Raw genomic sequence first — 19,429 nt, 5'->3', positions numbered from 1 at the left:
TGCTATTATATGAATGTTTTGGCGTTCGATGTGAACCGAAGTTCAGCATCTGTGTCGGACCTATTTTCTCAAAAACTGCCCCATCAGCAGGTAAAGCTACGGAAGGTCTTTCTGGGAAAATTTTGAAAAATCAAGATGTTTCAGGAGCATTTTGATCTGTTCGTACAAAAATTTGTTGATACTATTTTAACATCATGTTGATACAATGTTTGCGTCAACATGGTACCATGTTTCGGTCACCAAATGATACCAACATTTTTCCTTTTTAGCCAAGTACAAATGTGGCCCATTTAAGTATATTCATTCTGACGTTCGTAGCTTTGGGGTCATTCTAGCAACGCTGAGACAACTTGACTTGACGTCTTAATTACCGGGCACTAAGTGAGCGAGTTCTGCACGCGTCTCTGCGAGCGTGTGAGCGTGTGTCTGTGTGTTCGATGAGACGGCGCGCGCCGAGCCGGTCGCTTTAGACAATGATCGGTGGCGTATCAATGTCACTCTGTTGACACTGCCTCCCGCGTAGTCGCGTACACCTGACAAATAGTCGCCCGACCTTGTCGCCGCCGGTCCAAAACTCCCAGAGAAAGCCCGACTCGCTTTTGAGTCTGACAGACCTCCGATCCAGATCGAGTTCGCTATCGTTTAATCGAGACTTTTATAGGTGGTGATCATCACCGGAGGATCCATTCCCCTGTGGACTGATTATTGAACTTGATAGACAAATTGATGGACAAAGAAGACAATTGAATCGACGTATGCGAAAACGTCCGATGTCCAAAGCCCTGGATAGACGATCAAATTCCGAACCAATTCCGATCAAAGTAGACATGCTGATGACTGGTGGTCACTATCTACCATCAAATTTTGACGGGCCGCACTTTTTTGTTCAAAGTAAGATCAGAACGGAGTGCCACCATTCATCATTTCCTGCCACAGGGCTCATTTCTGCCAAGTTTTCATTTATAAATGAAGGAAATTAATGAGTTTGAGACTGATGACTCCCGACACTTTGATGCTACTTTGATCGTAATTGGTTCAGGAAATTGATCGTCTATGCAGCAGGGCTCAAGACAGTGTTGCAGAATTCGAGTGGACAATTTCGTTGTAACTCAACGACACAAGATGGTTTAAGACGTTAGGAATGTAGAACAACTTTATAAATAATCCCCTACGCGTAATTAAACGTTTATAAAAGAGATCGATCCTATTCATCAGGGTCGTGGGACAAAAGAAACCCACCATAATGGAGATGTTGCATGTGTGAGGAATATGCGATTTGACTATTGATTTTAATGTAAAAGTTTGCGAGAAACACGATGGTGACACTGATTTTCTCTGAAATCAACCCCCAAGCTCAAAAAAAGCTCTCAAGTTGAGGCCAAAATGGAAGGGACATCCCACCCTACCCTGAGAGTCTACGTCTACATTAAGACAAACTCTCCATTCAAAGATAGGGAGCAAATACAATAGCAGGGCTGCCGTGTTTTCAGTTTAAGAGTCCCCAAATAAAGTGGCAGCCCTGTCTGTGTATTTGCTTTCTATCTTTGCATGGAGAGTTTGCCTTGATGTAGAGGTGGACTCTCAGGATAGCGTGGGATATCCCCTCCATTTTGGCCTCAACTTGAGAGCTTTTTTTGAGCTTAGGAGTTGATTTCAGAGAAAACCAGTGGCACCATCGTGTTTTTCGCGAACTTTTACACATTACGATTTAATTTTTGACAGTATGGCGCACATTTAACAACTGTAAGCTTCCCATTGTGGTCGTGAAATCACGAGATCCAATCGCAATACTGCACTCCTACTGGTGTGAACACTTGTAAGTTTCAAATCGCGTGACTCGTTTTAATCAGACGCAAGAGGAGAAATTCATGCTTAAAACTGGCTAAGTGCTCTGCAGCATAGTTTTAGGAACGTATAAAATCCACTTGGGGTCTTTTCCGTTTCCTCTCTCTGATCCTATCGATTCGGTGCTCAACAAGTCCCTCTCTCTCAGACACCGATGAATGCACCATGCAGGATTGCAGCACAAAGCCATTACAGAACATTACTCGAAAAATATTGGCATGAAGAAATTGTTTGAGTCGAAACCTAAATTACAAATGAGGGTCAGTGTGCTTGGACCTGAAAATTCTGCAAATGTCCGGCAATGTCTGAATGTTTGAACGCCTTTAGGTTTTTGCAAATATCTTAAAAGGCGTCGGTATTATTGTATGAGTTGAGCTCTAGAAGAAATTTCTGTAGGAGGCAATTGAGTATTTCTTTCTTGCGACTAACTGAATTTAGTATAGCCTCTGAGAAGAGTTTTTGGGGTTTGGAGTTTGGTGGAAGGACTAACGTCCTTCTGAAAAAATCAACTGAATTTTAAAAGCATGCATGCAGCGTGAACCAGAGGAAATGTAAAGTAACGGTGACAGAGCACCGCAGCGTTCCTACTAGCGCCTGGATACAACTATTCGAACTTCACGGATGTGCGTGTTGCTTACGCGTAAATTGAAGGCGTTTTAATTTCCTTCGTGCCCTTAGCGGATCGTACGACGTTTTTGTATGCTATCATTGAAGCGTCCGACGAACAAAAGACCTACAAGTAAGAGATGTTCAACTTATTCTGTTACTAGGGGACCGCTTTGAGGTCCACCCCCCCCCCCCCCCCCCCGAAGCGCTTAGCTTCCGAGGCGTCACACATCATTCTTATCACTTTATATCGTGGAGTATGATTTGGGTGCGGCTAGAAAAGTATTATTTAGTGGTACTATAATTGGACTGCATTTTGCAATTAAGAACTATAAATTTCTGCCCGTTTAAAAACAACGTATGTGCCATTACTTTCCCTATGCACAGAAGTGTTTTTCAGATAAGTCAGAATTTATAGCTCCAAATTGCAAAGTGCAGTCCAATTTACTGTCCGCGTCTAGACATGAGCCTTATTGATCATACTTCAAATGGTTTTAGCAGCTCGTTTCAGAGATATTTTTTTGGTGAAGCATCAACATCGATAAAATTTTACATAACCCGAACGAGATCCCGAAGTCGACTTGGTTGAAGTCACAGGTCGAGAGCAAAGAAGGAGGAAGATCCTTCCAAGTCATAACTTTTATCAATAAAACTCTGGGGTCAGTGCTGCCGAGCTGAGGAAGAACGCCGTATGAACATCCGAGAGTTGCCAAATTTCCATCGATAAAGTATTTATTTTTGAGGCAAGTTATGAATATTTTTTCCGGAAATGTTCAGATGTTTTAGATTAAATCACGAGCGAAATCTCCTGAAAAATCGGGAGCGATCTCTTCAGAAATTTCCCGGAAAATTCGTGATTTTTCGACGGAATTTTGGCAACGCCTAATGGCTCATACGGTGTTCTTCCTTAGCACGGTAGTGTGGGCCTCCACATTCATCGGCCAGCGTTGATGATGTCGCTGACTCTGTATATATCACGGCAGACGGCCCGCATTCAAAATACCGAGGAAATGAATCCACCAACATAGCCATAAGTACCTCCAATCCTCACGACTCGTGAGGAAAACGAAGAAATGATGAAACAGAGCCACAAAAACCGCGTATCTACGGGGTGTTTCCGTTGTTCTTGCGCGTTTCTCGGGGCGTCAGGGTCGAGAAAGGGGAGGAGGTTTGGGGCAGAGAGTTTTAAAGCTCTTGTTGCAGCAAGAGTCGTGACACGGTTTCGCTGAATTTTTGAAGCGGCGTTAATTACAGTCATAAATCCTCCTTATCGAGAAACATGCATCAACTTTTTCTGGGCTTTTTGTCGATTCTGTCCACTTGCGTTTTAATCAAAAGCGTTGCATTCAATTAAACATTTTTTTTTCTCGGAATAAAGGAGGGCTGCCCTGCTAAGGAAAAAGCCGTATGGACATTCGGGCGTTGCCAAATTTACTCTGATGTAACATTATTTTTTTAAATGATGCATAAGAATTTTTTTTTTTAAAATGTATTCTCTTATTTTAGATCAAATTGCGAATAACGTTCTCTGAAAAATGGGAGGGAAATATTTAAACATTTTCCCGAACATTTGCATGTTATCGAGGGAAATTTGGCAAGGTCTGAGGGGTCATACGAACCTTCCGCTGTTAAGTCAGAGCAAGTTTAGTATAATAAGTGCCACGCTATGGAAAAATGGCGCTTGACCATCCACATGTTGCAAAATTTTCTGCAACAAAATATTTATTTTTAAGAAAATTTAAAAATTTTCCCTCCAAATTTTCAGGCCAGACTTTAATTGCCAGTAAAATTCCTTCAGAATTACAAATATGAATATTACCCGACATCATGGAAAAATTCGTATTTTAATACAAGAGATTCGACAACGAGTGTTCTTAAGGCATTTTTTTTTAGCAAGGCGGTATATCTTGATTTTATATACATGCTCGGACTTTTTACCGGTCTTAAAGCGGTTTTGTGCGACATGGTGGTTTTTGTCACAGCGGATAGTTGCCCCTCAAAGACGGTGCGTTTTTTGGTCCATCTTTGGAACTTTAATCTACATATTAAATGCATCGTTATTTGGTATTATGCATATTTTTGCAGTTTTAAATGTGCGTTTGTATGCAAATTGGATTGTAAGAGGATTTTGAGCTTAAAAGCTTTTTGAAATGCACTATATAATAATTTTCCCAATTTACGACGGCTGCCACTGAGCAATGAAGTTCAACAGTTTGACGTAACCTCGCGAATTTTTGTGGTTGATGTACTCTCACGGTGATGATAAAATTCTTGATGATTTCAACTTCCTCTTTTACAAAATAAACTGCTAAAGAATGGCTTTGTATTTGAACTCATTTAGCCGAGTTTAGCAAGTGTATTACGATGTTCAGGTTTTTGTCTGAAACATCTTTCATCCTACGTTTGCAAGAAAGTCTACAAACTTTAATTAGTTATCATTGTCACACAAAAAAATGTACGGTATAGACTTTCCATGATAAAGGGGACTTCAGTTCAAAAAAACTCAAAATTGAGCTGTCAATATTAACAACACCCAAAAGTGTCAAACCGAACTTACAATAATTATATCGATGACTAAAGTTTAACCTGTGTAACTCAGATTGTGACGTTCCAAGTCTCCACTTACGTTTCATCTATTTTTAGGGAAACCAATAAACTGTTCCTGTTGCAAGTTTCTGTGATTATATTATTTGCTAATGCTAAAATAATCTTTCTGCGAGGAGAAATTTTGATTAGTTTCCCGCGCAGAGAATGTAATATAGCTGGAGAGTTTTAAACGTTGCAATTGAGGTAAGCATTTTTCGCATTTAGCCATCGATATTCTGATCCAATATTGGAGGTAAGATCGAGTCAACTTTGACTCTACTTTGGGTAAAATTTGACTAAATTTTAATTCATTTGATTTTCAATTACTCTTGAGTAAAGTCGAAGTCCCATTCGACTCAATTTGTAAGTTCATTGATGTGACCTGTCTTCAAAATGAGAACAGAATAGTATTTTTACCAAGAGTGAACCAGAGATATACAGTTTCGAAGTTTAAATTTGAAAAAAAAAATGATCAAAAGAAACATATATGATCAATATTTAATATTTTTGCATATAATTGATCGATATTTCATCAGTGACAATTTATATTGTTTTTCACACATATATAAATTGAAACAAACTAAAACTAAGAATTAAAAAAAATCATTTTTAGCACAAACCTTCTTTCACAAATCAAACGAGACAACTTACGGAATTTTAGCAACATTAATCTACCCTTATGCTCAAAAATATTAGAGCTGCGCCAAACAAAAAGGCGCCAAGTAAAAACAGAAGACATTAAATCCTCTAAATTTGTCAAAAATAGAGAATTTGCAGGTGTCTGAAAGTTGATGGGTATCGTGTTTAAGTGGAAACTACTGAGTGAACTGCACACGAGAGTACCCTTGGTTCATGAATTGAACAATTATTGGTGAAGATATAACAAAATGATCTAATCTGCTGAAATACGTGAGTTTAAATGGGAAATGCCGCCAGATGACGTCACTAGGCGGTGCATTTTCTCGCTTTTAAATGTACTTTTACACTATTTCCCGAATCAGAAAAGAATTATCAAAAATACTGTGAAATCAGCTCTTCAAGCTCTTTCAGATGAAGCAATAAAAAATTTGCACGCCAATTCTCTATTACATGTTTCGAATTCTTCGTGCGGGCACCAGTTCTTTCGGTCGTTTAGAGCTCCTTCAATTTTAAAGCGAGCAACAGTAACAACTCTTATGTTTTTGTCCGTTCCGAGACCAAACAAAATGCTGGAATACTGTTGAGCCAGTATGATAAAATGATATCAACAAGATATTATACTGCAGGGTGCTGAAATATCTCTGCATAAGGTGCAATATTTTAAAAATTACCGATTTCATATTCTAAGACCGCGCCTGAACGAGAAACCTGAAGATAGAATTGAGGAAACGGATTGGTGTCTCAATTTTATTTGTTCGAATTGAGAGATTTTTCATTTTGTCCCGTATGCGTATGACATAAAATGCTGTATTTCGACCTACGTGGTTTTGGAGTTCAGACATCACTGTTCCTATGCAGAATAGATGTTCGCTCGGTACAAATAGTCACTGATTTTACAACCATCCAGTGGCGTGGCGTGAATTGCGATTTATCGATTGTTATGCCATTTAGACCTATGGTAAAGAATCGATTATTAAGGTGTTCGCTGCGAACGCCCTATTTATCGATCCTTTTCCATAGGTTTAAATGGCATAACAATCGATATATCGCAATTCACGCCACGCCACTGATTTCCATACTGGCAATGTCGTCGTTATGTTGCATGCAATCGAGTCCGGAATCTTAAAATAAACACAAGTGCACATCGCTGAGGCTCGCCCTTGAACGAAAATGTCACCCTCAACCCCTTTCCCCCTCTCAAAATACCTTTCCGTACCCCTAACCCCTTCCGCTTTCATTCTTAGCGAATTGCACGAATCAACTCGTCTCGGCGCAGTACCCTGTATTATAAGCCGAGAGCTAACTTCAGATGCTGGCAACCCAGTGCATAAAATATAAACATGACATTAATAAAAGGTTAACCCATGTATTCTTTCAGAGCACGCCATAAATATACGGTAACTTTGGATGTATACATGACGTGGAATACCCATTTGCAAAACAATTCTGTGTGTCTTGAAGGCAATGCCGGAATTCTTTTAGGAGACCCTCGTGTGAATGTTCGTCAAAATTAAGGCATTTATAATTCTTATCAGCTGTGACAATTCAAGATCATAAACTCCGTTTAGTTTTAAAAAGAGCCGTCATGAGTTATTTAACCAAGAGGAAAAATTCGTTGAATCAGAGCAAGTAGGAGAAAAGTACTTACAAAGGAATCAGTCCGAACAAATTAACTTGATTTTTAACATAATACGCGCAGATAGTTCTCTACGATGCGTGATCCAGTTATCAAGAGTGCTGTTCAATTCATACGATAAGTGCTCGAACCAAGTTAAGTTGATGGTGTCGATAAGTTTGCATAAACACGATTTTGCAGGCGATTTTTACGCGTTAGGATAACAGTATTTCTCAGTGGTTTATTTTTTTTTCGCTTCAGCGCTCCTCCGTGGCATACTTAAATGCTGTCTGTGCCTTCGCTGTCCTAAGGTTGCTTTGATAGCCATTGGTTGACCATTAATTTGTTTGAGTCGTAATCTTAGTCGTTCGTTTAACAGCTCCTTATTGTTGGAGACTATTGGTTTACGCTATGATTAAGAGAAGTTTAATTGAAGCCATCGCAATAGCTATCAAACGGACAAGTTTTGCCAACCTCGTGTAAAATTCAACGGTATAACTTTCAACATATTATAAAACGAAATTCGAAGGAAAGTGTATTACGAGTTCTGTAAATTTTGAGAAAATTTTGAATATACCTTAAATTTTATCAAAATCAGATTGTTTTTTCTCCTATATCTTGTACTTTTTGTAGTGGAAAATCATTGCAGTCCCTTGCTGGAGCCGTTCCAAAGTTATAGTGCTTAATTTTTCTCGAGGCTTGCAAAAAATGTCTTTTCATGGTGCTGTTTTTAGGACTTCCATAAACCCCCATACTAATCACAGAGTAAGTTGAAACCAAATGGGGCCTTCTAAGGAAAGACTATGAACACAACCCTGAATCCACTATTAGCTGCACAGGGTCCTCTTAATGGGTCTGTTACGCTGGTCACAAAGTCGTGTTTTGATGTGTGATTCTTGTAGGTTAGCTATAATAAAATTCGGGTTAATGACGTTATCCATTGCGGTCAGGACACCCTCGGTTTCTTTCACCTTGCTTTCATCAATCGGTGTGACACACATTTGCACTGGGGATTCAACGTGAAACTCGGATGAAAGCAAGATAGAATAAACCAAGGGTGTCACTGCTGAAGTAGACGACGTCAAAAACCCGACTTTTCAAAGGGCGATATCTCGATTAATATTGAACGCAGAAAGTTGCCGTTAGGGCAGATTTTATTATTTTTGGCTAATCTACGAGAATCAAGCACCGAAACATGCACTGAAAAAAATGGTATGCTGTTTTAGCACCTAGGATGTCAAAAATGTGTCTGGTGATCCTAAGATGCTGCCTTGATTTCCCACGTAGTTGAATTTGCATTCATAGGATGTAACGTTAACTGCGGGGGCAGCGAAGGCAGCATCTTTGGATCACCGGACACATGTTTGACATCCTAGGTGCTAAAACAGCATACCATTTTTTTCAGTGTGATTCTGTGACCAACGCAACTTACCCATTGGAAAGCTATCCCAGACGCTAAATATCCGACCTCTTTTTGCCTCTGAAAATGCTGGTTTTACTGAGTCTCATTCAGGGTATATAATGAAGTGTCTTGAATTCACAGTGGAATGTGAGTGGAAATGCAGGCGTTAGATTTAGACCAGGAGAAGAGGGAAAGGGACAAACAGGAGTTGAGGGATGGCCTTGCGATGCTCGATAGGAAAAAGGAACAGAAAGAGCGGGATAAACAGATCGAGAAACGTCAGGTAATACGTTCATGAACCGATTTCACAAAGCTTTTGCTCCGATGTATTTCACAAACACTGCCTCGAACTGCCATTTCTGCTAGGACCGCATTCTCAGTTGTGTTCATAGGCGGATCCAGCAATTTGGCAACACTGGATTTCCTCCATTTAAACCTACGTTAAATAATCGATTCTTCTTGGGGCACCTGACCCCTCCAAGAATCGATACAAACCCATTTATTTAAATGGAGAAAAGACAATGTTGCCAAATTGCTGGATTCGCTAATGCAGTCGTTCCTGAACAGCTCCTTTCGTTAGGAAGTTCCTATACTTCACATTGTTATTAAGGGAGATTTCAGGACTTCCGTAACATAGAGGCATCAAAAGGACAGTTGTAATGAATCTTGAGTGAAATTCAACTGTATATTTTCGAAGATTGACCCTTGCCAGGGATGATAATTATTTGCTTCTATGAGGCATTCCGAAGAAATAACAGCTGCAACAATTTTGAAAATTTACAAAGGTAGGTTTGTACCTACATTCAAGTCTGTTAAATCATTGAATTTTTTCTACCATCCTTTATTTTCAAAGGCAAACCGTTGTAATGTCTTGCAAGGGCTGCCCTGGTAAAAATTGGCAGTAGGAGCTGCGTCTCAAAATACCATACTGCCGTGCTAAGGAAAAACGCCGTATGGACCTTTAAGCGTTGCCAAATTTCTTTTGATAAAATGCAAATTTCCCGGTAAACTTATGAATATTTTCCCTCCAATTTTTCAGATAATTTTGTTCACAATTTCACCTATAGCCCCCGGAAATTTCAAGGAAAAGTAATTTCATCTTTCCTCAAATATAAACATTTAATTGAAGGAAATTTGGCAACTTTCGAATGTTCATACGGCGCTCTTCCCAAGCACGGCAGCACATGACTTCTTACAGCCGGCTATACTGCCGTGCTAAGGAAGAATGCCGTATGAACATTCAAGAGTTGCCCAATTTCCCTTGATTAAACATGAATTTTTGACGACATTTACGCACATTTTTCTTTGAAATCTTTAGATATACTAAATTAAATTACGTACAAAATAGTCTGAAAATGTTGAAAAAAAATATGCACAATTTTCTTAGTAAATTCGGTTTTTATCAAAGGAAACTTGGCAACATCTGAATGCTCATACGGCGTTCTTCATTAGCATAACCGTATAGAGGGCGATAGAAAATAATATACCTGGCTTTAGAAAGGGAAGAAAATCATACAACCGGGCCAAACGAAGCTATAAAAAAAGTATGCAGCCGGGCTTTACATGCACTTTATCGCCTGGCTGTGGCTTTATCGCCATCGGCTGTGGAAGGCTATAAGACATTGCCTACAAGCCGGCTGTAAGTCCATAGTATATTGTAACACAGATCCTACTGCCAATTTTCAATCTCTTCGTCTTGATGTCCTGAAACAGAATTTCGATGCTGCCAGGCTCAATTTTTCCCGGAACACCCTTAAATTCAAGATGGCGCCCAAAATGGCCGCCACGGGGGTGAAGTGGGTGAAAGTGACTCCCATGGTCGACATGTATGTCGATTCCTATGTATTTTTGGTCGAAAATTTCAAATATATGCTTAAAAATGTACTCCGACTTCTTAAAGACCCTTAAATCCAAGATGGCGGCCAAATTTCCCCTCCTGAAAGTCAAACGGCCACGTGTGCTCCTATATGGCATGTGAGGTATCTTTCATACCATTTTTTGGGCCGTAAAATCGAAAAATGATTTTAAAAAATCCTTTGCGATTCATTTAAGGCCTCAAATTACAAGATGGCGGCCAAAATTGCTGAAATTTTGGAACCAAAAATTCTATAATAGCTTCTCATATCATGTGACGTATCGAACCCCATAGATTTCTGGTCGTAGAATCCAAATCTTGAATTCAAAATTCACCCCGGCCCCTTGGGATGTCCAAAATCCAAGATGGCCGCCGAAATTATCCCTTACAGGATCATACAGTCAGCCTTGACCTTAGAATAGCAAGATATGTATCCATTTACAGGTTTATTGGGTCGCAGAATTCATAAATGAAGGTTAAAGTAACCTTCCTTTTACAATTTGCGACATTTTAGTTTTAAGAATTGCGGCTAAAAGGCGTGAAGCGTGTGGATTTAAGAAATATTTCAATTTTACACGTTTAAAAATTTAATTACAACTGCTAACGTCATCGCTTATTCTAATGGATAAGCCCTGATTTGCGATTCACTTATTTGTAGAAAACATGTGTCAATAGTTTCAAACTCGATTTAATCCTGTGAAACAGCAATTTATCAGCTCCGCCCTTAAAATGTAATTTTTTCGACCATTTTCCCTAGAATCACGAAAAAAGAGAAAAACCCCTAAAAACGTGACCCGAACTGTGTAAAATGGTGGCAAAATAGTGCTGGGTCCACACTATTTTGAAAACAAAACCAAAAAGTTCCAAAATTTTCAATTGGAGTCAAAAATTTTGAGCTCTAATGGATAACCAGTACGGCAGTACATAACTGAAGAGGAAGAGCGTTCAGCTCAGGCAATTAGCATCAGAATATGAAGAAGAGACCACGGCGAGAGATCTATAATTTTGGGTCTTGTTATAGACCTCGTCAGTAGATCACACTCGTCAGTGAGATCAAAAGCCAAAAACTTCAAAAATTTTCAATCAGAGTCAAAAATTTTGAGGTCCCCAGAGTATATTAAGGACTCTCTTGAACCTCCTTTGATAACAATGTAAGCGGGTAAGCCATGTATGGCCATGTATGGAAATAACCTGTCACGGAACAAATACAAGTATGCATTCAATATTGGTTTTTTTTTACATATTTCTCCGAATGAATTCTTTTAAAATTGTATCGTCCTTTCGTCAAAATAAAGGCAATTATATGTATATAGAAGTGGAATGACAATGAAAAGTGTATGATACAATGATCTGAATCGAAGCATTTCTGTTTTTCTGGTGTGGTTTAGAATGTTCAAAATTCATTCTGCACCTTGTGCATTGGCGCCTATATTGTTTGACGAGAGATTGGTGTGTGATCTGTGGATTCATATTTCGCATGTGTGATATAGTCTTCATGTATTCTCGTCATCGGCGAATTCGAATTACTTTCCCCAAACCTGGAGAAAATCAAAAGCAGTATGCTGAAGCAAAGGATGTTGTTTGCATGTTTGTTTGCAACGCGTTTACAATTCATTTATCAGTACATTTATTACATTGTTAGGTATAAAATCTGTAAATATTAATTATGATATGACTTTGCGTTCTTAAACGGTGAATTGGTTAAGATCGAGCATGTATAGTTTCGTTGTGTGTTACTTGCCCCCACCCCCCAATTTTTATGCTTGCACCTATACAAATATTAACTATAAGGAAGTTTGATCTAAAGTGATCTGATTTTTTTGTTACTATTTTCACGTATTTTTTGCGAATGCTGTAAAAAATGAAACATTTACAACACTTTTTTCATTCATTATTGAATTAATTCACGCCTGAAAAGTCAATTCAAAAGGGGAATCAATGACGGTAAAATTTATTTTTCATACATTTTTCTCAAAGTTTTTTCCGTCGAGAGACGAACTTTCCGTGAATTTTCTCCTTGGAATTGCAATCCCGTATGCAGTTATCCATCGTGCTCTTTGAAAGTCACTCCTAGTTGAGTGTTTTCCATAGTGTTTGACAAATCATACTATATTTTGATTTACGCTCCCCTTAAACATCAGTCTATCAATTCTATGATAACAACAGAATAACAACAGAATTTTTAACTTAATTTTGTAGAAATGAATAAATTCAACATATTAATGTCCTAAGCGGGAACATTTGAAACATTTTAATCGTTCACACGCACAGTGGAAAACAAAACGCACTTTTCGTTTGAATGATTCCTTCCAAACCACTGTATCACGTTTTCCGATTTTTGTTTTCCGATTTGTATTTTCCTCTCGCAGTCGTGTATACGAGCACTGATTTTTTTTAACATCATCAGATGGAAAAGTTGAGGGTGATATTTGATTGCAGCTTCGGAAAATGTTAGACGATGAACCGTGGCCTTGGGGTAGGCCGGGGGCAGGTGCACCCAACGCAGACACGATCCGTAAACGCAAAGTTTTCCTGGACTCTCTTCCCGCCATTGTAGGTCCACAAGACATGCCAAAAGCCAAGGTAAACGGGCCTCAGTAAAACACTTAAAAGCAGTCTGAAAATTTACAGATAGAATGAATTAATTCACTTACGGAGCATAGACTCCCATTATACCCAGAGTTAAGACATCTCGATTATCAGCTGGCCTGGGCCTGGCCATGGTGTCACAAAAGTGTGCACCCAAACGAACGATATTGAGGGATAAGGATAAGGAATCCTGCGATGTCTGTCATCCAAAAACAACACCAATAAATCTGATCAAAACCTAACCAAAGAAATTGCAATAAAATAAAATGAGATTGATTTGTGAATAATTTCTTAATCTATTTTCAATTTGATGCGATGAAAATAACGATTTACCCTTGACAAATCACATTTAGGTCATATTTTCATTATTCTTGTTCAAATTCGAGCCACCGCCATATTTGTGCACTCTTTTGTGACTCCATGAGCGAGAACCAATCAGAATTGGATTTTTTTTAAGCCACTATATTGACTATAGGCCGACCAGAATTGAGATGTTGCAACTCGGGTATAAAGGGACTCTAACGGCGCATTGAAAGAGCAAACAAAGACAAATTTAAGAGAGATCTTTTCTCGTTTCGTGAGGTTATGGAAGTCGAAATGAGGATTCGTGTATTTGATGAATGCTGTTGATTTCACCAAAACTTCCGATAAATTTCACGGAAAATCTTGCGATTTTTGCATATCAGTGTTTATTTCTTGAAACATCTCATTGAGTATACGTTCCGACTCACCGAAATTTTAAAGCTCTTTGAGGAAGTAAATTTAAAAATTTAAGGTACACTCCTGGTCTCCGACGAGAATAGCTTAGTTGCTGATCGTCGTAATAAATTAACTAACTAACGTTAATCTACGAATGTTCTAAAGTGTCTTTGATAGAACAATCCGTGACTCATTGTTTATCCTGTCAGAGATTTTTATTTGAAAGGAAAAATGCATTGTTAAAGTTCCAGAAATTTTCGGTTTCATAAGAGCAACCGAAAATTTCTAGCGCCGAGTATTGAGTAAGTTGACTGTCATTCCATTCAAACATCGTATCTACTAACATTTAAATAAGGTTAGAAAGTAACTATTGAATATCGTACCGAGCAAAACCCGATCCCTTTTCTTATTGTTGATCTTTGCAAATTTTGCGATGAATTATTGTGTGTACGCAGGGACATTTCGAGGCCCCACACTGACACCCCCTGTATGGTGTAAGGGTTACTCCCGTAAGTTAACACTCATCAGATTTACTTACTGGTGACTCATGTGAAGATTTGAGCAATATTGGTTTAGCAATCCTACCCTAATTAGCAACAACTTGCCCGGCAAAGTCGTTGATCCAATATTCACTTATCATCATTACATTTGACTTTTTGTTCGACGAGTTGTCATGAATCATCATATCGATGACAGTTGCGTGGCGTGCTTTTCGATCTATTTGTATTTCCTCATTTGAAGCTGTTTTAAATAATCGATTATTAAGGTGTTCGCTGCGAACACCCTGTTTATCGATACTTTCCCATAGGTTTAAATGACAGATCAATCGATATATCGCAAAGCACGCCACGCCACTGCGATGACCAAAGTGCGAAACCACGTATCTCTTTTGCGATGTTACAAAATGTTCGCTCCCGTTTTATTTTCTCAAAAATATGGAGAACTGTATAGTTTGAAATTGATACAAAGTATTCTGCTAACAGAGAAAGAAAATCAACGAAGTTTTCAAGACGTTGATTAGTTCCCCCACCCCCCCCCCATAAAAATAATAAACTATTGCAGCAAGTCTGCAGCGTCATAAACGGAGATAGGTACGTGGGTTTGAAATTTGGTCATGGAAAGGGCAAAAATTAACGTTGATCTCCGAACTCAACTTTTACCTCGCTTAATCCTGAGATTTATTGCCTCTGGGTGTACACAAATATTTGACGGGGAAATTTTGAAAGATATCATGATACAAACTGGATTTTTCAGGGATTACAATTGACACACGTGACAACAATGGGAAGGCCAGGAGCTGGTGCTCCTGTAAGAAGTAAATCAGGGAAAATCAAAGTTCTTCGTGTTGAAGACCCGCAACTCAGGTTCCAATTCCATGCGCCAATTAGAAATATGGTTGACAATGATCTTAGATATAAACAGCCTTTCGAGGACAAGATTGCCTACAAGAAAGAGCTAGGTGAGGGATCTATTTCGTTTTTCATTTAATTATCTTTTTTGATAAAGCTTCTGTTTGATGGTCCAACAAGCATGCAGGGTGAGAAATTAAGCTCCATGACACATATACTGTCTCTGCGTCGGAATTTTACGTTAAAGATGTAAAGGTATCCAAAAATTGTGTCAAGACTCTGATATTGATAGAATTTTAACGTCCAAACGCATACCTCATATTTTTACTACGGGTATTGATTCACTGATGTAATGATTCTCAATTCGCCGTTCCCCATGTGGAGGAAACGAAACCTTACCCTGGTAAAAATTGGCAGTAGAATCTGTGTTCCAAAATACCATAGACCTACAGCCGGCTGCAAGATTTCCAATAGCTTCTATAGCCGGCTACACAATTTCTTATAGCTTTTTATAGCCGATGGCGACTAAGCAACAGCCAGGCGATAAAGTGTATGCTGAACGTTACTAATTACGGATGCTGGGACTTAGTGAGTTTTTGGACTACCACTCTCCTTTTTGGCCTTAGTATCTTGATTTATTTTGCGACGAAAGCTGCGTACTTTTGAAGGATGCCTGCCATTACTAATATATTAGAGCGCCTTCAGTTTCGTATGATACTGTGCAATACCTCTGGTGTGAAATAGTTGCTTCAAGCGCCGTGGCAGGCGGGCAGCCAGCGCGCAACACGCATTGGCGCCTACAAACCTAACATGGATACTTCACGCGTTGCGCAATGCGTGAAGTATCCCTGTTAGGTTTGTAGGCGCCAGTGCGTCGCCGCTCCGCTTTGTGTTAGGCTCTAATATTTAAGCTGGCGGAGTCAGCGTTATTCAACTCATGATTTTGAAATGTTTGCACATCCTGTACGGACTATTCTCATTTTAGTTGACGAAAAAAAATATGTATTAAAGGAAAATATAATGTGTGTTTTGTAAGTATTAAGGTGGTTCCGTATCAAACTTAATGATTTCCAAAGCACACGAATTTCTGCACAATTTCTTATGGCCTTTTATAATCGATGGCGAAAAAGCAACAGCCAGGCGATAAAGTGTAAAGCCCGGCTGCATAATTTTTTATCGCTTCGTATAGCCCGGCCGTTTCATTTTCTCCGCATTCTACAGCCAGCTATATGATTTTCTGTAGCCTTCTTTAGCCGGCTATAAGAATTCCTATGGTATTTTGAAACGCAGCTCTTATCGCCAATTTTTACCAGGGTATTACAACGTTGCAAAATTGTCTTAAACAATTCAATTAATTACAGAAATATGACTATATAGATTCTGATCAATGTTTTTCGGACTACTCCTCATAATCGGAAGAAAAATTGGTAACATTGTCGATCCGAAATGCGTACCAGTTTTTTGGTTAAAATGCGATTTGCGAATAGAAATTTCGTAACGTTGAAATTTAGTTACATGCTTTCGTCCGAAGAATGATAATTTGCGAAAACTGATTTTGATAGTACATTTGACTTGCCCGATGTGACGATCTCAATATTCAATAACATTTTATTTGTTTCTTTTTCTTTCTTTTCAATGTGTTTTTCACAAGTTTTCCATTGACAACTTATTAATGGTAAAAATGTACATTTTTGACTGATACTATAGGTACTTTAGTACCTCCTGGAATTCATATTGAGACATATTTTTCGGAAATAACATTGGAGTAAATATTGTTTTTTTTTTCTCCAATATGTATAAATACAGGTAAACTACAACACTCCTTGGTTTAATAATGCCGGTTTTTTTTTTTAATTTAGATCAACTAATTGAACAGCGGAAACGGATAAAATCGGAGCAGAGAAAACAAAATCAAATACAAGACTGCAAACTTGTGAGTACAACATTTATAGTTTGAAATAGACTCTCACTACCTTTTAAGATATAATTTAATATAGGCTACCTCAATTTCAGTGTTCTGTTGCACAAGAAGTTCTCATTTAATTACCTATCTTTTTTTTCTTACACTTAAAATTGTATAAATGAAAATGGTACTTCGTAACTAACGTCATGGACAACTGTATTCTTCTAAAAGTAACAAATGTTTTGGGCGATGTGCCCATTAGAGGTCTATAGTAGTTGAAGTAACCGAAAAATAATCTAATTTTTTTATCAAAATAATTGGAATCCTAACTTTTTGGGAGAAAATTAATTTGAGCTCTAATAGTTCGAGTAAATAAAAAAATGGTGGCATGATAAAAATATGCATACACCCTTAATTTCCAAATGGTTTTTCATAAAATGACTAACAGTTCATTTTTTGCACTCAGTGGGCGTGGCCAGTTCCTCCTTTTGGGTCTCCGGGCCCAGGTGGGCTTCCATGGAGGGATCAAAGGGAAATTGGACATTATTTCCGTTACTCATTGGTATCCTACTCTTCGTTTTTATAACCTCTAGGAAGCAAGCTAGATTCCAGATTGCATAACGTAGGCACGGCTTATATTAGTGGTTAGTGAGTAGTGAAACATTTTTATCAATACAAATGAATGTAAATTTTTAACTCTACACTCCTGGCTGAGACCTTTACCTTTTTTTATTTACTCCTGGCTTCTTTTTGGAAATCCTCATTTTTTATTAGAGCCCTTAAGGAAAATAATGACCTCAATATTATTGCAAAAGTAAAGTGAAAATCAGTTGAGGTTCCTCCGCCTTAATTTGATTTTTTAAAACGGAATAAAACAACTCCTTCCAATTATAAGCGAATTGAGAAGTCCATTATTGAAAATGCATGTTGATTGCACTAATTGTTCAAAACGCATGTTGACGTTGTAGAGAATGAGATCATCATGCGCGAATGCTTAGTGTCATCATCGAGTTCATATCATCAGCTGTGTACATCAGAGCGTTGCTTTGTCGAGAGAAAAATACAATTATTTATAGGAATGAGTTTCCCCCTATTTTCTATTCCTTACACCAATTTCCTGCAATCTCGAGGGGAAAAATTATTCAGAGCTTGTATTGGAAGAACTTAGCCCATTTTTACAGGATTTCAGTCCGATAAAACGGGAATTACGATTCTTTAAAAAAGAAATCCAATGAAGAAAATACCCATGCCACGACGTACCTCACTGTATCCTCTGAGAAATTTTTACCCGTCAAGGTTCAGTTACACGATCAAATTGAGCCATCAAACTGAAGCTCTGATTGGTAGAAAAAAACCTGAGGTGAGGACGCAACCAATGAGAGGCCCAATTTGATAGCTCAATTTGATCGTGTAACTGGACCTTCATGCCATACTCAATTGACTTGAATATTTATTAGTTAATCTGTTGTTACTTCGCTACTCATCGGCAGTGCAATTTTTCTTTCGAAAATATGATCAAGCTCGCAGCACTTCATCGAGCATCATCTCATGAATGCTTCCATTTTCTTCACTTCCATGAACCATTCATGGCTTTGTCCCTTAGTTATCATTCGATCACCGTTAAAATTATAAAATGCTGATATCGAATTAATATAACTTAATTAGCATGAAATAAATTTACCGTAATAAATAAGAAGAACAAAAAGATACAATCGAATTTCATGTGCAATCAAGAAAGTTAAAAACTCGATGCAAATATTTTTCGCCCAGCAGTCATGAATCGAACTGTTGATTCCTCGTTTTCAATTTTATTTGTGAAGAAAGCTGAAACTGTCATGCCAGGTGACAATTAATAAGACGCTCGTTTTTCTTCACGCCTACAACCCACCAATTCTTGTCATGCTTTATGGAAGACTGGCATAGTTAAGACTTTGAGAGGAAAGCATGCGGGACTCTAATGCGCCTTCATTTGCAGCAAATGCAATAGTCACAACAGTTACGCATGAATAGGGTTTAAACCAAGGCGCTGTTGATGACAGCGTGTAAATCACTGTTCTCTTTGAATGAAAGCTTTTCGTCAGGTCTGAGAACTGCCTCTGTTACTTGGAATCCCAAAATCTGATCTTTGCTCAACTCCTCAGACACTGAAAATTTCAACAACTATGTCTTTAGTGAAATAAGGTAGTGTTTCCCATGTGCGGTCGAATATTATTTGGACTGCATTTTGCCATTTGGACCCTTTAATTCTGGCTCATCTGAAAAAACACTTATGTGCATAGGGAATTTAATGGCACGTACGTTGTTTTTAAAGTGGGCCGGAATTTATAGTTCCTAATTGCAA

At 38.4% G+C, this 19,429-nt stretch overlaps 1 protein-coding gene across 3 annotated transcripts in view; it reads left to right on the top strand.

The window, feature by feature from the left end:
- LOC109037079 (uncharacterized) overlaps positions 1–19,429 on the top strand; it is a 42,885-nt gene that overhangs the window by 8,757 nt on the left and 14,699 nt on the right. Inside the window, exons 2-6 of one of the 3 annotated variants that reach the window (XM_072303289.1) lie at positions 8,835–8,976; positions 12,988–13,131; positions 15,091–15,295; positions 17,045–17,118; positions 17,555–17,650. In XM_072303289.1, the coding sequence (XP_072159390.1) occupies positions 8,851–8,976; positions 12,988–13,131; positions 15,091–15,295; positions 17,045–17,118; positions 17,555–17,650 (645 nt within the window). In that variant the 5' untranslated portion in view covers positions 8,835–8,850. The remainder of the gene's footprint in view (positions 1–8,834; positions 8,977–12,987; positions 13,132–15,090; positions 15,296–17,044; positions 17,119–17,554; positions 17,651–19,429) is intronic. The other 2 variants (XM_072303290.1, XM_072303291.1) reach the window with 2 other exon arrangements.

Source organism: Bemisia tabaci, chromosome 8, assembly GCF_918797505.1.
Source record: "Bemisia tabaci chromosome 8, PGI_BMITA_v3".
In the NCBI taxonomy this organism is placed as follows: domain Eukaryota; kingdom Metazoa; phylum Arthropoda; class Insecta; order Hemiptera; family Aleyrodidae; genus Bemisia; species Bemisia tabaci.
Note: the sequence above shows the minus strand (reverse complement) of the source record. Positions and strands in the feature narration are given on the sequence as shown.